Here is a 16,146-nt window from a genome sequence, read left to right as displayed (position 1 = left end):
TTTTGAACTCTGAAAACTGGACAGTAATGAAGACACGCCCACAATAATGTTCTGGCAGTCTGTGTTTAATGAAGCGCGCCTGATACTACATACAAATTACAGAATCCTTAAAGACACAGTACACTCTAAAACAAAAGTCTGTAACAGCTATTCGCGTTCGTAATGCGATGTTCTGCAGGATCCCTGCTGAAAAAAAATTAACAATAGAAACCATCACAGAAATTCTCACACAAAAACACTTACAAACCATCAGCTATTATCAAAACCATTAAAAACAGTTTCCTGTAGTGTGTTTTGAGACATATTCCATTAGGATTTGTTGGTTTTAACAAGCATTTTACATTTTTTTTATTGTATAACATAAAGCTAAGCGAAAAATGCAACATGATAGACTGTCATAATTGTCTCTGTTTAATAACTTCAAGAACAACTATCATAAGTGTTCTTTATAAGCAGACAGGGTAAAATGTGTGAAAGTATAAAACGATAAGAAACAAAAATTGTTATTCAGTGGTGGAAACAAGCTTCTGCACTTTTAAAAATTACAAACTCGAAAAAAAAAAACATTCTGAAATGTTTGTTTGCTTTTTGTTTGATTTTGGGGTTACATATAAATGCTCTATGTTTTATCTTGTACGTTTAGACATTTTTGTCCATTTTTTCTGTCTTCCAGTTCCTCCGGAATAATTCTGAAGATTTTTAAACATAACATGAAGATGATACAACTTTTTTACAGGACTTATTGGATAGAAACGGCAGCTCAGGCAATATACAGCATGTTTAAAGAATGGAGCAACAGCAGCATTTGGCAGGATAACCTTTGGTGTAGACTTTGTGTTCGGTTCCATATACAAAATAAATGTGAGTTTTCTCATTCCAGGCGTAATGCACTCGCGTGATGGGAATGAGCTCAATGGTCTGCCTCTGGAAAATGAAAAACAGAGTTAGAACATGCTTTGTCTCCATATAATACAACATTTTCTACATCAATTACTTCTTAAATATACAATTTCTTATATCTTTCACTTTCAGAATTAAAATTCCCCATGTCATCCAAGATGTTCATGTCTTTCTTTCTTCAGTCGAAAAGAAATGAAGGTTTTTGAGGAAAATATTCCAGGATTTTTCTCCATTTAGTGGACTTCAGTGGGGATTGACTGGTTGAAGGTCCAAATTGTAGTTTCAATGCAGCTTCAAAAGGCTCTACACAATCCCAGACGAGGAAAACAGGTCTTATAGCGAAACAATTGGTCATTTTCTAAAAAAACCCAAACAAAACATTCTATACTTTGTAACCACAAATCTCGTACTAGCTGGACTTCACGCAAAACGTATTCACATTGGAAAAGTCACACGTGATTTTCTGGGGGGGATGGGGGGATTTGCCCCTCTCTGGTCTATGCATCCCTGCCTCTGCTGAAATATTTTTATCCCCGGTGGGAATTAAACATCCTGTGAAGCCGGTCCTTCATCCCCATCTAAATGATTCGCCATACGCGATTTGAAGTCCCGATCTAAATCAAATGATTCGCCGTTCGCGCTCTGAAGTCCCAATCTAAATCAAATGGTTCGCCGTTCGCGCTTTGAAGTCCCGTTCTAAATCAAATGATTCGCGATTCGCATTTTAAAGTCCTGTTCTGAATCAAATGATTCAACATACGCGCTTTGAAGTCCCGTACTGAATCAAATGTTTCTCATTATACGCATTGAAGTCCTGTTCTGAATCAAATGATCTGCCATACATGCTTTGAAGTAGGGATGGCGAAAACTAAAAAATTTCTTGACCGACCACCGAGCCTCATTAGCCGGTTGAAACCGGTTAACCGATTAGTTTAAAATATGGTACGCTATTTGAAATAACAGCCATTTCCAGCCGCGCCTGCTATTTCGCAAGTCTGTCGCATCTGGCCGCGATCACACCGAACGCGTCTTTTAGTTCTAAAAACGCGAGGCGCACAGCACTGCCTTTTTTTGGTGACTTTTAATAAAAGAGCGTGCTGCGTTTTTTTATGTTGCTAAGCAACGACCAAAACAGCTGTCCTGTCAGTCAAATCAAAGGATTATAGCGCGAGCGCTCTAAAATCTTAGTTTTATGCTGTTAAGTAAACTGTTATATTAGCAGAAACCCTAAATAATACAGCTCCGGGTTACCCACGATAGACACAAAAGGTTTCTCCTCTATTTCTTGCAGTCTCCGGACTTTTTAAGCAACCGTAAAATTCCGTCACCACAACAGAAGGCCCGCCTCTCCATTCATTCGATTGGACAATGGAAAAGAACGCGAATGACGTTGGGCGTTTTTCCGCTCAGAGCGCTCCTGCAAAAACGCGAGGCGCAGCAGGCGGTGAAAACGCGAGGCGCCTAGGACGCATAAGCAGCGCGTTGAACGCTCACTGCCAACAGAAAACCATTCAAAAGAGGCGCCTCCATCTGCAAAAACGCGTTCGGTGTGATCGCGGCCTCTCTCTGCCGCTCTGCCTCCCGCACACACACACACACACACACACACACACACACTGCCACTCACGTCACTTTTTTAAAATCCCCTACTGTGCGAAACATGAGTCCCGAAAACGCGGCGTCGAAGAGCTTGTTGTATGTAATCGTAGGACAAATGGCTCCTTAGTTTCAAATGGTTTGGGTACAAGGTGATCGCTTTTAAAATAAAGGCGTTTGTCTAGGTTAGAAGCTCATTTGAAACATTGCCACGGCTCATTTAAGAAAATGACAGCTCCGAAGAGACGCCGCTTTAGTTGAGGTAGTGCTAACCATATTAAAGAAAGATGATGATCATCATCACCTTATCGGTTACCACTGAAATGTAGATGTAATGTATTTCCAAATCTAAGCCCATCTTATGCGGAATGTTGCCTAATAGACTGCAACATGATAAAACCAATGGATAAAACAGGCACCTTCAGAATGCGTAAAAGACGCACCGGCACTTTTTTTTTTAACCGACTACCGACAACTTTGACCGGTTAACGTTGATACGGTCAACCACCGGTCAAACGGTCATCGGTTAACATCCCTACTTTGAAGTCCCGTTCTGAATCAAATGATTCAGGATTCACATTTTAAAGTCCTGTTCTGAATCAAATGATTCGCCATACGTGCTTTGAAGTCCCGTTCTGAATCAAATGATTCAGGATTCACATTTTAATGTCCTGTTCTGAATCAAATGATTCTCATTATACGCATTGTAGTCCCTGTCCGAATCAAATGATTCAGGATTCGCATTTTAAAGTCCTGTTCTGAATCAAATGAGTCACCATTCACGCTTTAAAGTCCCATACCGAATCAAATGATTCTCATTATACGCATTGAAGTCCCATTCTAAATCAAATGATTCGTGACTCGCATTTTAAAGTCCTGTTCTGAATCAAATGATCTGCCATACGTGCTTTGAAGTCCCGTTATGAAATAAAATGATTCGCATTATACGCATTGAAGTCGCTTTCTGAATCAAATGATTCCGGATTCGCATTTTAAAGTCCCGTTCTGAATCAAATGATTCGCCATATACGCGCTTTGAAGTACCGTTCTGAATCAAATGATTCACGATTCACATTTTAAAGTCCTGTTCTGAATCAAATGATTCGCCATACGCGCTTTGAAGTACCGTTCTGAATCAAATGATTCACGATTCACATTTTAAAGTCCTGTTCTGAATCAAATGATTCACCATACGCACTTTGAAGTACCGTTCTGAATCAAATGATTCGCGATTCGCATTTTAAAGTCCTGTTCTGAATCAAATGATTCGCCATAAGCGCTTTGAAGTACCGTTCTGAATCAAATGATTCAAGATTCGCATTTTAAAGTCCTGTTCTGAATCAAATGATTCGCCATACGCACTTTGAAGTCCTGTACCGAATCAAATGATTCTCATTATACGCATTGAAGTCCCTGTCCGAATCAAATGATTTGCGATTTGCATTTTAAAGTCCTGTTCTGAATCAAATGATTCGCCATAAGCGCTTTGAAGTACCGTTCTGAATCAAATGATTCACGATTCACATTTTAAAGTCATGTTCTGAATCAAATAATTCACCATACGCGCTTTGAAGTCCCGTACTGAATCAAATGATTCGCGATTCGCATTTTAAAGTCCCGTTCTGAATCAAATGATTCGCCATACGCGCTTTGAAGTCCCGTACTGAATCAAATGATTCGCGATTCGCATTTTAAAGTCCTGTTCTGAATCAAATGATTCGCCATAAGCGCTTTGAAGTACCGTTCTGAATCAAATGATTCACGATTCACATTTTAAAGTCCTGTTCTGAATCAAATGATTCACCATACGCACTTTGAAGTCCCGTACCGAATCAAATGATTCGCCATAAGCGCTTTGAAGTACCGTTCTGAATCAAATGATTCACGATTCACATTTTAAAGTCATGTTCTGAATCAAATAATTCACCATACGCACTTTGAAGTCCCTGTCCGAATCAAATGATTTGCAATTCGCATTTTAAAGTCCTGTTCTGAATCAAATGATTCGCCATACACGCTTTGAAGTCCCGTACTGAATCAAATGATTCGCGATTCGCATTTTAAAGTCCTGTTCTGAATCAAATGATTCGCCATACACGCTTTGAAGTCCCGTACTGAATCAAATGATTCGCGATTCGCATTTTAAAGTCCTGTTCTGAATCAAATGATTCGCCATAAGCGCTTTGAAGTACCGTTCTGAATCAAATGATTCAAGATTCGCATTTTAAAGTCCTGTTCTGAATCAAATGATTCGCCATACGCACTTTGAAGTCCTGTACCGAATCAAATGATTCTCATTATACGCATTGAAGTCCCTGTCCGAATCAAATGATTTGCGATTTGCATTTTAAAGTCCTGTTCTGAATCAAATGATTCGCCATAAGCGCTTTGAAGTACCGTTCTGAATCAAATGATTCACGATTCACATTTTAAAGTCATGTTCTGAATCAAATGATTCACCATAAGCGCTTTGAAGTCCCGTTCTGAATCAAATGATTCACAGACAACTAACCGTGACCTTTCCAACATGATTAGATAATGTGTGAAGTCCAGCTAGTGCAAGATGAGCATTTGTGGATAAAAAGTATATAAAGTGTTTATTTCTTTAGAGAATGACCAGATGAGCCAGATGAGACCCTTATTCCTTGGCTGGGATTGTTCAGAGCTCTTCAAAGCTGCATTGAAACTGCAACGGGTTTGACCTTCAACCCGTTGACCCCATTAAAGTCCACTATATGAAGAAAAATGGAATGTTTTCCTCAAAAACCTTACTGTTTTTGACTGAAGAACGACAGACATGAACATCTTGGATGACATGGAGGTGAGTAAATTATTCTGGAAGTGAACTAATCCTTTCATACAGTTAGAGGAGTGATCTACAAAAGAGCAGTGAGTAGTTTTCTCTGTTTCTTCAGGCTGCTTTCTGTTGAGCACAAGCTCTGATCTGGTTTCTTTTAGGAATCCACAGGAATAAGCCAACAGGAATAAATTCCCAGAAGAGTGGGGGGCTGAGATGTAGCCCCCCACTGGGGCTTTTTGGGGTTTCATCAAAAGAAGTGTTTGATTTGTTTTAATACCTGTTGGAGAATTCGGCAAGTGGTGGCGAACTGAGCCTGGTGTTCCCTCACTCCACTTTCAGACGCTGCGTTCACAGAGCTGTCTGGGAAACTGACAACTGGATAAACCTACAGTGATGAGACAAAACTTCAGTGTCACAGCTAAACAAAAAGAGTTATGCTGTAAAATGATTGTTACATTCATATTTAGAGTCAAATAATTTCTGGTCTACATGTGAGAAATATGCTACTTAGTCTGTTTCAACAAGTAGCCTTTTTGGACTACTTCTGAGTTCAATATGTTTGCATAGTTTTCAAATAACTGAAAATGTTTCATGTTTTGACCCTATTAAATAACAAAGGCATCGTGAGCACCATGGTTTGACTCACCATTGGAGCCATATCGGTAAGCAGTTTCTCTCCACTAATTTGATCAAGAAGCTCAACCGGGAATCCTGAACCCTTGTCGATCACAGCCACATAAATGTTGTTCTTCCTGAGATGATAAAGATAAGAACATTTGCTTGTTTGTACACAGTGAACTTCTTCAAATATGTTGAAAATACTTGTTAGCCATGATCTTCTCACCATGTTATTTTAAGTTTGATGAAGCAGAGGAGTTTTCCTTGCCCTTTGCATGTTTTGCAGGTGATTGAACCGACTCCTCCACAGGAATGACACCTGGAATGCAGATAATTTAGTACTATATTCTTACATTTTCCAAAGACTCATAAAAACCCTGATAAACCCACAACAACTATGCTAGCATGTTCTGTGTTTTTATACAGTTTCCAGTTGGTTACCAGTATGCTAGTAGTTCGATTTACTTAAGTGTCGAAAATACACTTATGGAACACCAAAGAAGCAAAATAAGAAATTAAGTCAGATAAAAGATATGTGCTTATTGATAAAACACTTATTTCATAGATACATTGACTTTCAATAATTCAAGTACTTTTCAAGTACCTCTTCGGGAATATTGCTATTTTCAAGGGTTTTCTAGGTCTGTGAGAGACAGAATAACAACAAAAATATAAAAAATAAAAACAGAAAAACGCATTTTAAAAAAAGTTATAAATTGTTTTGCATTTTAATAAGTGAAATGAGTATTTGACCCCTTTGCAAAACATAACTTAGCAAAAACCTTGTTGGCAATCACAGAAGTCAGACATTTCTTGAAGTTGGCCACCAGGTTTGCACACATCTCAGGATGGATTTTGTCCCACTTCTCTTTGCAGATCCTCTCCAAGTCATTAAGGTTTTGAGGCTGATGTTTGACAACTCAAACCTTCAACTCCCTCCACAGATTTCTATTGGAATAAAGTCTGGAGACTGGATAGGCCACTCCAGGACCTTAATGTGCTTCTTTTTGAGCCACTCCGTTGTTGCCTTGGCCGTGTGTTTTGGGTCATTGTCATGCTGGAATACCCACCCATGACCTATTTTCAATGCCCTGGCTGAGGGAAGGAGCTTCTCAGCCAAGGTTCTTGCCCCGTCCATCGTCCCTTTGATGCGCTGCAGTTGTCCAGTCCCCTTAGTAGAAAAAACACCCCCAAATCATAATGTTTCCACCTCCATGTTTGACGGTTGAGATGGTGTTCTTGGGGTCATAGACAGCATTCCTCCTCCTTCAAACACGGTGAGTTGAGTTGATGCCAAAGAGCTCGATTTTGGTCTCATCTGACCACAACACTTTCCCCGGATCCTGTCATGTAGTTCTGGGCTGATTCCACACCATTCTCATGATCACTGAAACTCCACGAGGTGAGATCTTGCATGGAGCCCCAGACCGAGGGAGATTGACAGTTATTTTGTGTTGCTTTTATTTGCGAATAATCACCCCAACTGTTGTCACCTTCTCACCAAGCTGCTTGGTGATGGTCTTGTAGCCCATTCCAGCCCTGTGTAGGTCTACAAACTTGTCCCTGACATCCTTAGACAGCTCTTTGGTCTTGGCCATAGTGGAGAGTTTGGAATCTGATTGATTGATTGATTGATTGAATCTGTTCACAGGTGTCTTTTATACAGGTAACAAGCTGAGATTAGGAGCACTCATTTTAAGAGAGTGCTCATGATCTCAGCTCATGACCTGTCGGGAGCCAGAAATCTTGCTGATTGGTAGGGGATCAAATACTTATTTCACTCATTAAAATGCAAATCAATTTATAACCTTTTTTTGAAATGTGTTTTTCTGGATTTTTTTTTGTTGTTATTCTCTCACTGTTAAAATAAACCTACCATTAAAATTAAAGACTGATAATTTCTTTGTCAGTGGGCAATCATACAAAATCAGCAGAGGATCAATTAATAATTTTCCCAACTGTAATTCATTTAAAAGGGTTGTCTACATACCTAGTCGTGCCAGAGCCCTGACACATATTACAGCGCTGATCTGAGGCATTTCGACCCATGCCATTGCAGGATCCACATCGAGTCTGAAACAATAGAAACATTATAATGAAACAACAGACCGAAAATACAGAAGGAAGTATTAAAAGTGACATCTGACCGACACATGGTACTTACCCTGCCTGAATTGACACATCTTCTGCAAGCAGATCTACCGAGATTCAGGCATGAATGACAGCCCTATATTTTGAATCCAACAACAACAAAATGAATCAAGATGAATTTTTTATTGATGTGTATCAGTTGAAAACTGAAAAAAAAAAGTTTTACTTTGACAGTGGACGTGTGAGGAACGCGGACAGCTTTCACGCAGTCTTGGAAGAGGGAAGGAATAGGCACTGGGATGCTCCACGGACCAGGAGCCACTCCGAAACCATCCACCACTTGACCTGATAAATGAAGTGACATACATATTTAAATATAAACAGCCAAAACTATTTGCTCTGGAACAAATGATTAATTAATGAGACCAAAGACTGCCCATTATATTTACCCAAAATGAACTACTTTTTAACCAAAATAAAGACATCAGAGGCAGCGATAAATTCCAGAGGAACTGGCCGGGGTACACTCTAAAAAATAAAAGTGCTTCACGATGCCATAGAAAAACCCTTTTGTCTAAATGGTTCCATAAAGAACCTTAACATCTTAACCTTAAAAGGTTCTTTGTGAAGAAAGAAGGTTCTTCAGATTCTAAAAAGGTACGACAGAGTTGGTTCTTTAAAGAACCTTTGACCGAATGGTTCTTTGTGGAACCAAAAATGGTTCTTCTATGCCATCGCTGTGAAGAACCTTTTAAAGCACCTTTATTTTTAAGAGTATAAGGCTGCTCTTAGTGGGTTTTCATTTTGGCGAGAGCTCACATCTCCGCAAACGTTCAGATTTTCAAATAGACGCTATATTTATTAACAAACCTCATGTTTGAAGTCTAAACAAGAACATTCTCGCCTAAAAACTAAAACCAGTATTATTTATGAAATTATAGGGGATTTGGGTGAGTTCTGTTGTCACTAGAATATCGCACACCTCTCAGCAGATTCGAGGACCAGAAACAACAGTTTAGAATGACTTTCCTCACCATTATATGGTTCACTGTCCCATTCTGTTGTTCTGGACTCAGTGAAAGTCTCCAATCGGTACTATTAGGAGAAAGACATATCCAAGTTATATGTAAGCATGGCTGCCATGTGTAGTTGGATGTGATGTGTTATATATGTGAATTTTGCTGCTCACCCGATATGTGTTGAGAGGCTGCAGGTCTGTGAACACCATCTCTTTGGCTGGTTTAGAGCTGTAACAGCATTTGCTGCTGGCATATTTTATGAAGGCCTCCTGAGCAAGTTCTTCACTGATCGCAGGAATGCTAAGGATGTTATGTGTGAACTTTAGCTGGGTTTACAACATTTCACCAGTCATTTACAACACTAAATTTTCAAAATACTGATTTTGAACTTATGAATTAAACTGCTTGCATGCAAAAATGGTCAGTACTAAATAAAAAAAAAATAATAACTTTATATGATGTCTCTTATTTTGGTAAAATAATTATATTATAATTATACTGTAAACTTCTGACCTCAACTGTTTACCTTACACTACTAATTAGTCCAATGTTCAATGACTCAGAAACAGGGTGGAGTTAAATAAATGAATCCAGAACTGCCTCATTCATGATTTCAAACCATGAAAAGAAAACTAGTTTGGCATGGCATGAAAAATCACCAATGTGACCAAATGAAAGAGACAACACCAGACAAAGGATAGGGGTGATTATAGGTTATTCATAAGGGAAAATCATGAAATTTCTTTTTATTTTCCACTTAATGAAGCATTTTAATCTTTTAAAGTTCTTACTCAAAGCGTCTCTCTGGAACTCTGGATGGGGCTTCTGGTTGCACTGATCCAAAATCTGACGGTGGAATAACTGCAGATAAATAAAAAAACACACCGTCACGTTTATTAACAACATTTTGCTCTTTGTTTTAGCTGAAGCTACTGAAATTGTTCTCACCATTTGGTCCCAAACTCTCATATCCAGGAACGACAGGCATCAAATCTGCAGGAGGAGCCGTCGCCCCATCATTTGGCACTTGGTTTGGATCTGAATAATGTACACCATACAATTATTTCAACACACTATCTTCTCTTTTTTTTCAGCAGATGTTCATGCTATGAGGATAGGGTAGAAAAGTAAACAGGAAACAAGTTTCTCTGAAGTTGCTGACTGACACTTTAGCTGCGCTTAGACGCACTATTTTAGTGCGCCTCATAATTTGAGTCTGTCACTTTTCGCTTTGAATATGCAAATATGTTACTTATAGACTTTAAAGTGAACCGTACATGATGTATCTTTTGGAAATAATTGCATGTTTACCTGCAAAAGATCCAGCAGGACACGATGGACCGGGGTGGGCTTCATCCTGGTCACTATTAGGAAAAAGATAAACAATTGATATTGTTATTAGCGTATTATACCGCAACGCTGAAAAAAGAAGGTCGACACCACAACCTCTGCCGTAAGGAAGGAAGAGAGAAAGTAAGAAAGAAAGAAAGAAAGAAAGAAAGAAAGAAAGAAAGAAAAGACCTTAAATGCCATTAACAAGTCCTTAATTCCCAACCGAAGCTTTAGTTTGTCATCTTTTGTTGTGATTTCCGACATTAAGAAGACATTTTACGTTGCTGCGTTTGTGGTATTTTGACAGATATTACTGGTGATTCTTACACAAAAGCAGCATTTATGTTATTTCTAAGGTGCTTCGCTTCATAATTTGGTTAATTGTTGTCAAACATACCTCAGCAAATGCGTCCTGTCCATCCTTGCAAGTGAGTTGTGAACTTTCGTTTTGAGAGAAGCGAGAGTTACGGAAGGAAGGGGAAAGGCAGGAGTGTAATCTGAGATGATTTCGTGACATGAAACGAATTCCAAATTCACCTCAATAACGTCAATATTAACTTCTCTAAACTTTACTTAGAACTCGTGTAATACTTTGTTTAATAACCATTTGCGAACTAAAACCTTGGGTTTGGAGAATGAGCAGATGTTTTGCATGTGCATCAGCATCAGCGTGGAGCGTTCGTACAGATAACTTCAGGGTTTATTTAAATGCAGTCATTTAAATGAGGAAGTTTCCCTTCAGGTTTAGCATGATGCTCTAAATGACAAGAACAAGTCCATTTTTAGGATACTGCTAATTAATCGAACTACTTTTTCAGTCACTTTTGGATCATTGCAATCAACAATATCATCAGAAATGTTATAGTTGCAGCCAGTTGACCCTATACTCACATTCCTCAATAGCACGTGGCAACAGTAGGCTACATATTGTGCAATGTTGGACATTTTAAAACATCAGAACTCACATGATCTCATTACATTTTTCATCTAGTGAGTTTTAATAATCTCAAATAAGAATATAGTTTGTCTTTTTATTAGTTTTGATTTAGTGTTTATGGATAGTCAAGTTGAGCGCATTCCATCATGGGATATAGTAGTGTTCTACGTAGTGTGCTCTAGGTGTTAGTATGCTTGTAGAATACTGGATGCAGTTTATAATAAGGCCTGTTCACACCATAGATGAAAAATATAGCGATAAATGCGATAACGGTAACTATGTAGTTTTAATTATCACTCTAAAGGCCAAGGACAATACTATCCCTGCTGGAAAAAAACAAACAAAAAACAGCTAAAACTAGCCTAGGCTTGTTGGCTGGTCTTAGCTGGTTTAAGCTGGAAGTTGCTGGTTTTAGCTGGTCTCCCAGCCTGGTTAGGCTGGTCTTAGCTGGTGGTTTCCCAGCCTGAGCTGCCTGGCCAGGCTGGAAAAGTGGCCAAAACCCCTCTAAAACCAGCCTGCTGACCAGCTAAAACCAGCCAACCAGCCTAGGCTGGTTTTAGATGTTTTTTTCACCGGGGATGTTTTAATAATGGTACGATACTGTACTCTAACGATAACGGCACTTGGGAATGATATCGTTAGAATCAGTTTTCCGAAAATATTTTCAAGCTGATATACAATAAAAACATTGACAGCCAATCAGAATCCACCAGACTTGAGCATTTAAATTAAGGCCTATCATTATGGTTATCTTTGTCAAAAGTACAAAATTTAAAAAATGTGCATTAAGCACTCAAAATGCTCGTGGAAAAATGCTGGTATCATCACATTTTTGTCACATTTCAGTACCGACTGATACCCAAGTCTGTACTTTTGACAACACTAGTTAGGTACCTTTATAGTTAGGAGATCTAAAATACTCAAAGTCAAACTTTTCCACAAATCCGCACTAATCAGGTTGGGTTAACAAGGTTTTTTTTATTGCGCAAATACATTAATACTAAATAAATAAATAAAAACAATGCAAATGTACAGAATTAATGTAGTAGGTTTCATATGACTAGGGATGAAAAACATCAATTATTAAAATAATAATAATATATTTTATTATATATATTATGTATTAATTATAAGCCTATATATAAGATGCAACATACAAAGTTTTTTTTTTCATTAAACCTTTTTTTTCTTATTATAATTTTTAGAACAAGGAACACACAAGGGCAATAACATATAAATTACATCAAAACAAATATGATAATAAAAAAATCTAATAAATAAAATAAAATAGGGAACGCGATAAGAAAATCACATGTCCGTTCATTATTCAAAGAATCAATTTAAGGCTTTAAAATAATTCACAGGGTTTTCTCGCTTTGTTATTTCTATTTTAAAATTAGTTAAATTATTTTGTTCACTGCCTATTTGCATTTGTGAATAAAGAATTTCCCATATATAATTAGTAAATTCACAATATACCAAATAATGAAGTTAACAGTAATCTCATTATATTAAACAAATAAATTTTACACATGTTGTGATCGGCCGCATTTCAGAGCAGCAGCGACTTCCGCTGCCTGCTATTATTTCCAGGGCGTCGCAACGTCACTTCCCCCTCTTCTTCTGGACTGTCTTCGGTAGAGGCAGGCCAAACGGTGAGCGGAATAAAATCTCAATTCATCCTTTAATATCTTGATTAAAATAAACGTTTTTCAATTCATAGCGTTGTATTAGTGTTCAGTGTATTTAAATGTGCTGATATTGCGGTTCGCGGAGTGATATAATAAGCGATATTTATTTTATATACCACACCGGCTCTGTACATGGCGGCCATTGGTGTGATAAATGTGAAGCGCTGAAGTCACAAAATGTATTACATATTACTCTGCTCGCTTTAACATTACAACAGAGTTATTTTATACCACAAACTAGATTATTTAGACTTTCCAGACGTTTATTATAGCATGTTGCATTTAGTGCTAGTTGCATGTGTTGTGCATGTTGCGTCGTTTATACTGTAGATAATGTGTAGTCTTTAGTTTGCTGTCTTTCTATCTGTTTTAAACGATTAAAGTTTGCGGTACGCTCATTAATATCGCACGCTTTAGTTCGTTTGGTCTTGTTGACATAACAGGTTTTTGGACGAAAGCTTACAGCAGGCTAACATTGCTAATACACATGCTACATGCCAAAGTAGATTGCTTTGGTTTAAGCTGCGAGTCATGTAGACTGTTTATATAGAATTACTAAATTGTGTATGCATTTATTTTGTTTTTAAACTCATTCATTTCTGCATGTTTACTCTGTAGGCATCATGACTCAACTTCGACCCCTCAGGAGACCTAGGATCGTCAAGAAAAGGACTAAAAAATTCATCAGACATCAGTCCGATCGCTATGTCAAGATCAAGGTAGAAATATCAGAAGTTTTTTCTGAAGTCATGGTTTCGAAGCTATGAAAAGTTGTGAAAATAATGTAAATTAGCACAGATGTTTTTCTAGTTGATGTTGGGGTTGCATAAATGTTTTCTAAATGGTATTGGCCTAATATGTATTCCAAGCATTTATACCTAAAGTAGCTTTCAGCGTTTTTAGCAAAAATGCATTTTAAGTGTTTCCATTGTTAACATATACATCTTGAGTAATTTATCCAAGCATGTGTTTCATTGAGTTTTGACCTGATGTTTAATCCAAGTCAGTCAAATCTTTAGATCTGATCAGCTCTACAATACTTCAGACTTTCAGCTCAAAGTTGCCTGAAGTGCATTATCCAAGTTATTTTCCATAATCGCTGGACAAACCATGAAGTCATTGATCAGAAAGCACACTTGTTCTCAAATCTGTAGCTGTAGCAGTTTAAATGTTTTTCAGACATGACGTTTGTTCATTTTGAAGGATTAGTTCACCTGAACAAAAGTGTACAGATAATTTACTCACCCCCTTGTCATCCAAGATGTTCATGTCTGTCTTTAGTTATAAATAATTGCTTTTTGATAAACACTTTAAGAATTTTCTCCATATAGTGGACTTCTATGGTGCCTCCGAATTTTCTTAAATACATTAAAATTTGACACTTTTTAACCTCAAATGCTCGTCGTCTTACTCTGGTTCAATACAGTTAGGGTATGTCCAAAAAAAATTTGGATTCACTTTCTCCTCCAACTTCAAAATAGTCCTACATCGCTGCAGAAGTACCGACCCAGTGTTTACAAAGTAATTGCGCAAAGATGATCAAACACCATTTAAAAAAAAAAAAAAAAAGGTAAAAGTATGGTGATTTGAAGTTGGAGGAAAACATGAGAAGTCTTGAACCGGAATACACAGAGTATATGCAAAGCTAGACAAGATGAGCATTAGAGGTTTAAAAAGTATATAAATTCTACTTTTTTTCAAGAAATAACCAATCGTTTCACTAGATTAGACCTTTCTTCTTCGTCTGGGATCGTTTGGAGCCCTTTGAAGATGCATTTGAACTGCATTTTTGTAAGTTCAAACTTGCGGTCACCATTGAAGTCCACTATATGGAGAATTCCTGAAGTGTTCTCTTCATTTAAAAAAAAAAAAAAATTTCTTTATGACTGAAGATAGAAATCTTGGATGACGAGGGCGTGAGTAAATTTGTTTTGGAAGTGAACTAATCCTTTAAGAGTAGTCCAACATACTTTCTCAGCTAGTTTTAGCCTTCAGTTACATCCAGGATCTAATATGAACAATCTCCCTTCAGGAAAACTGGAGGAAGCCCAGAGGTATTGACAACAGAGTGCGCAGGCGCTTCAAGGGTCAGATGTTGATGCCCAACATTGGTTATGGTAGCAACAAAAGAACCAAACACATGCTGCCCTCTGGATTCAGGAAGTTCCTGGTCCACAATGTCAAGGAACTTGAAGTCCTCATGATGAGCAACAAGTAAGATTGTGTTATATTGCTGCTTTTTATACTTCATTTAAGAAGGTCAACCTGTCTATATCTCTCTGATAATACCTGGTGAATTGCCTGTATTCATCTCGGGTGTTGAATTCAGAGAAATAGCATGGCGGAGGAAAAACCCATTCCACCTCTAGCTCTCGCCATAGCCAGTAGGTGGAAGATAACCTGCAACAAGTGACTAACGCTTGTATTTGGGTCTCCTTCTTTGAATAGATTAAGATTGTGATGTTTGTAAATGGATAACTTAAATTTCACTGTTGAATGCTGCATTTGCTTATTGTTTTTAAAATGAGAATATGATAATCTAAAGGTTACTCTTTCTCTATAGGTCCCATTGTGCAGAGATCGCCCACAATGTGTCTTCAAAGAACAGGAAGCTCATTGTAGAAAGGGCTGCTCAGCTGGCCATCAAGGTCACAAACCCCAACGCCAGACTCCGCAGCGAGGAGAACGAATAAATTTGGTTATCTTGTTGTCTTTTCAATAAAGTGGAAAAAGAGGAACTACACTTGTCTCACCTCTTAATTTTAAGGTTCTGTCACAGAGTTTTTTGCCTGCCCAAGTCCTGGAGACTCTCAGGGCTCTATGCTTACCTTTATATATATATATATATATATATATATATATATATATATATATATATATATATATATATATTATTTTTTTTTTCCTCCATAATCAAATCTTATTAATTTGCATTTCCATTGCGAGGTGATATTTGACTAAAAAGTGATTTACAAGGGAATTTTGCTTTTACCGTTGTAATGGCATTTTGACAACATTATTGAAAGTATGTCATCTTTTGTCAGTTTTTTTTTTTTTTAACTATATAATTTTTTAAATTGGCATTTCTAATTAAAACAGAATAAGAACAAGTTGAATACGAATAAGTTAAAAATAAAATATTAATGTATTTGTACTACAGAG

The 16,146-nt window shown here is 37.6% G+C and overlaps 2 protein-coding genes across 2 annotated transcripts; one reads left to right on the top strand and one right to left on the bottom strand.

Annotated features, from left to right (window-relative positions):
• Positions 1 to 49: 49 nt before the first annotated feature.
• On the bottom strand, positions 50 to 10,864 carry LOC141339218 (protein SSUH2 homolog). The gene is made up of 13 exons (XM_073844846.1): positions 10,754 to 10,864; positions 10,336 to 10,388; positions 9,973 to 10,062; positions 9,816 to 9,885; positions 9,195 to 9,324; positions 9,040 to 9,100; positions 8,232 to 8,350; positions 8,079 to 8,141; positions 7,905 to 7,987; positions 6,141 to 6,233; positions 5,943 to 6,048; positions 5,574 to 5,681; positions 50 to 924 (listed from the first exon to the last, which is right to left on the bottom strand). The coding sequence occupies exons 1-13, from the start codon at positions 10,774 to 10,776 to the stop codon at positions 781 to 783; spliced, it is 1,143 nt and encodes a 380-aa protein (XP_073700947.1). The 5' UTR covers positions 10,777 to 10,864; the 3' UTR covers positions 50 to 780.
• Positions 10,865 to 12,894: 2,030 nt separating this feature from the next.
• LOC141338672 (large ribosomal subunit protein eL32) lies at positions 12,895 to 15,727 on the top strand. Its single transcript, XM_073844277.1, has 4 exons — positions 12,895 to 12,948; positions 13,603 to 13,703; positions 15,017 to 15,198; positions 15,548 to 15,727. Exons 2-4 carry the CDS (start codon positions 13,608 to 13,610, stop codon positions 15,675 to 15,677), a joined length of 408 nt encoding a protein of 135 aa, XP_073700378.1. The 5' UTR covers positions 12,895 to 12,948; positions 13,603 to 13,607; the 3' UTR covers positions 15,678 to 15,727.
• The last annotated feature ends 419 nt before the right edge of the window (positions 15,728 to 16,146 follow it).

This window comes from Garra rufa, chromosome 7 (genome assembly GCF_049309525.1).
Source record: "Garra rufa chromosome 7, GarRuf1.0, whole genome shotgun sequence".
NCBI lineage: Eukaryota > Metazoa > Chordata > Actinopteri > Cypriniformes > Cyprinidae > Garra > Garra rufa.
This window is presented reverse-complemented; position numbering and strand designations above follow the sequence as displayed.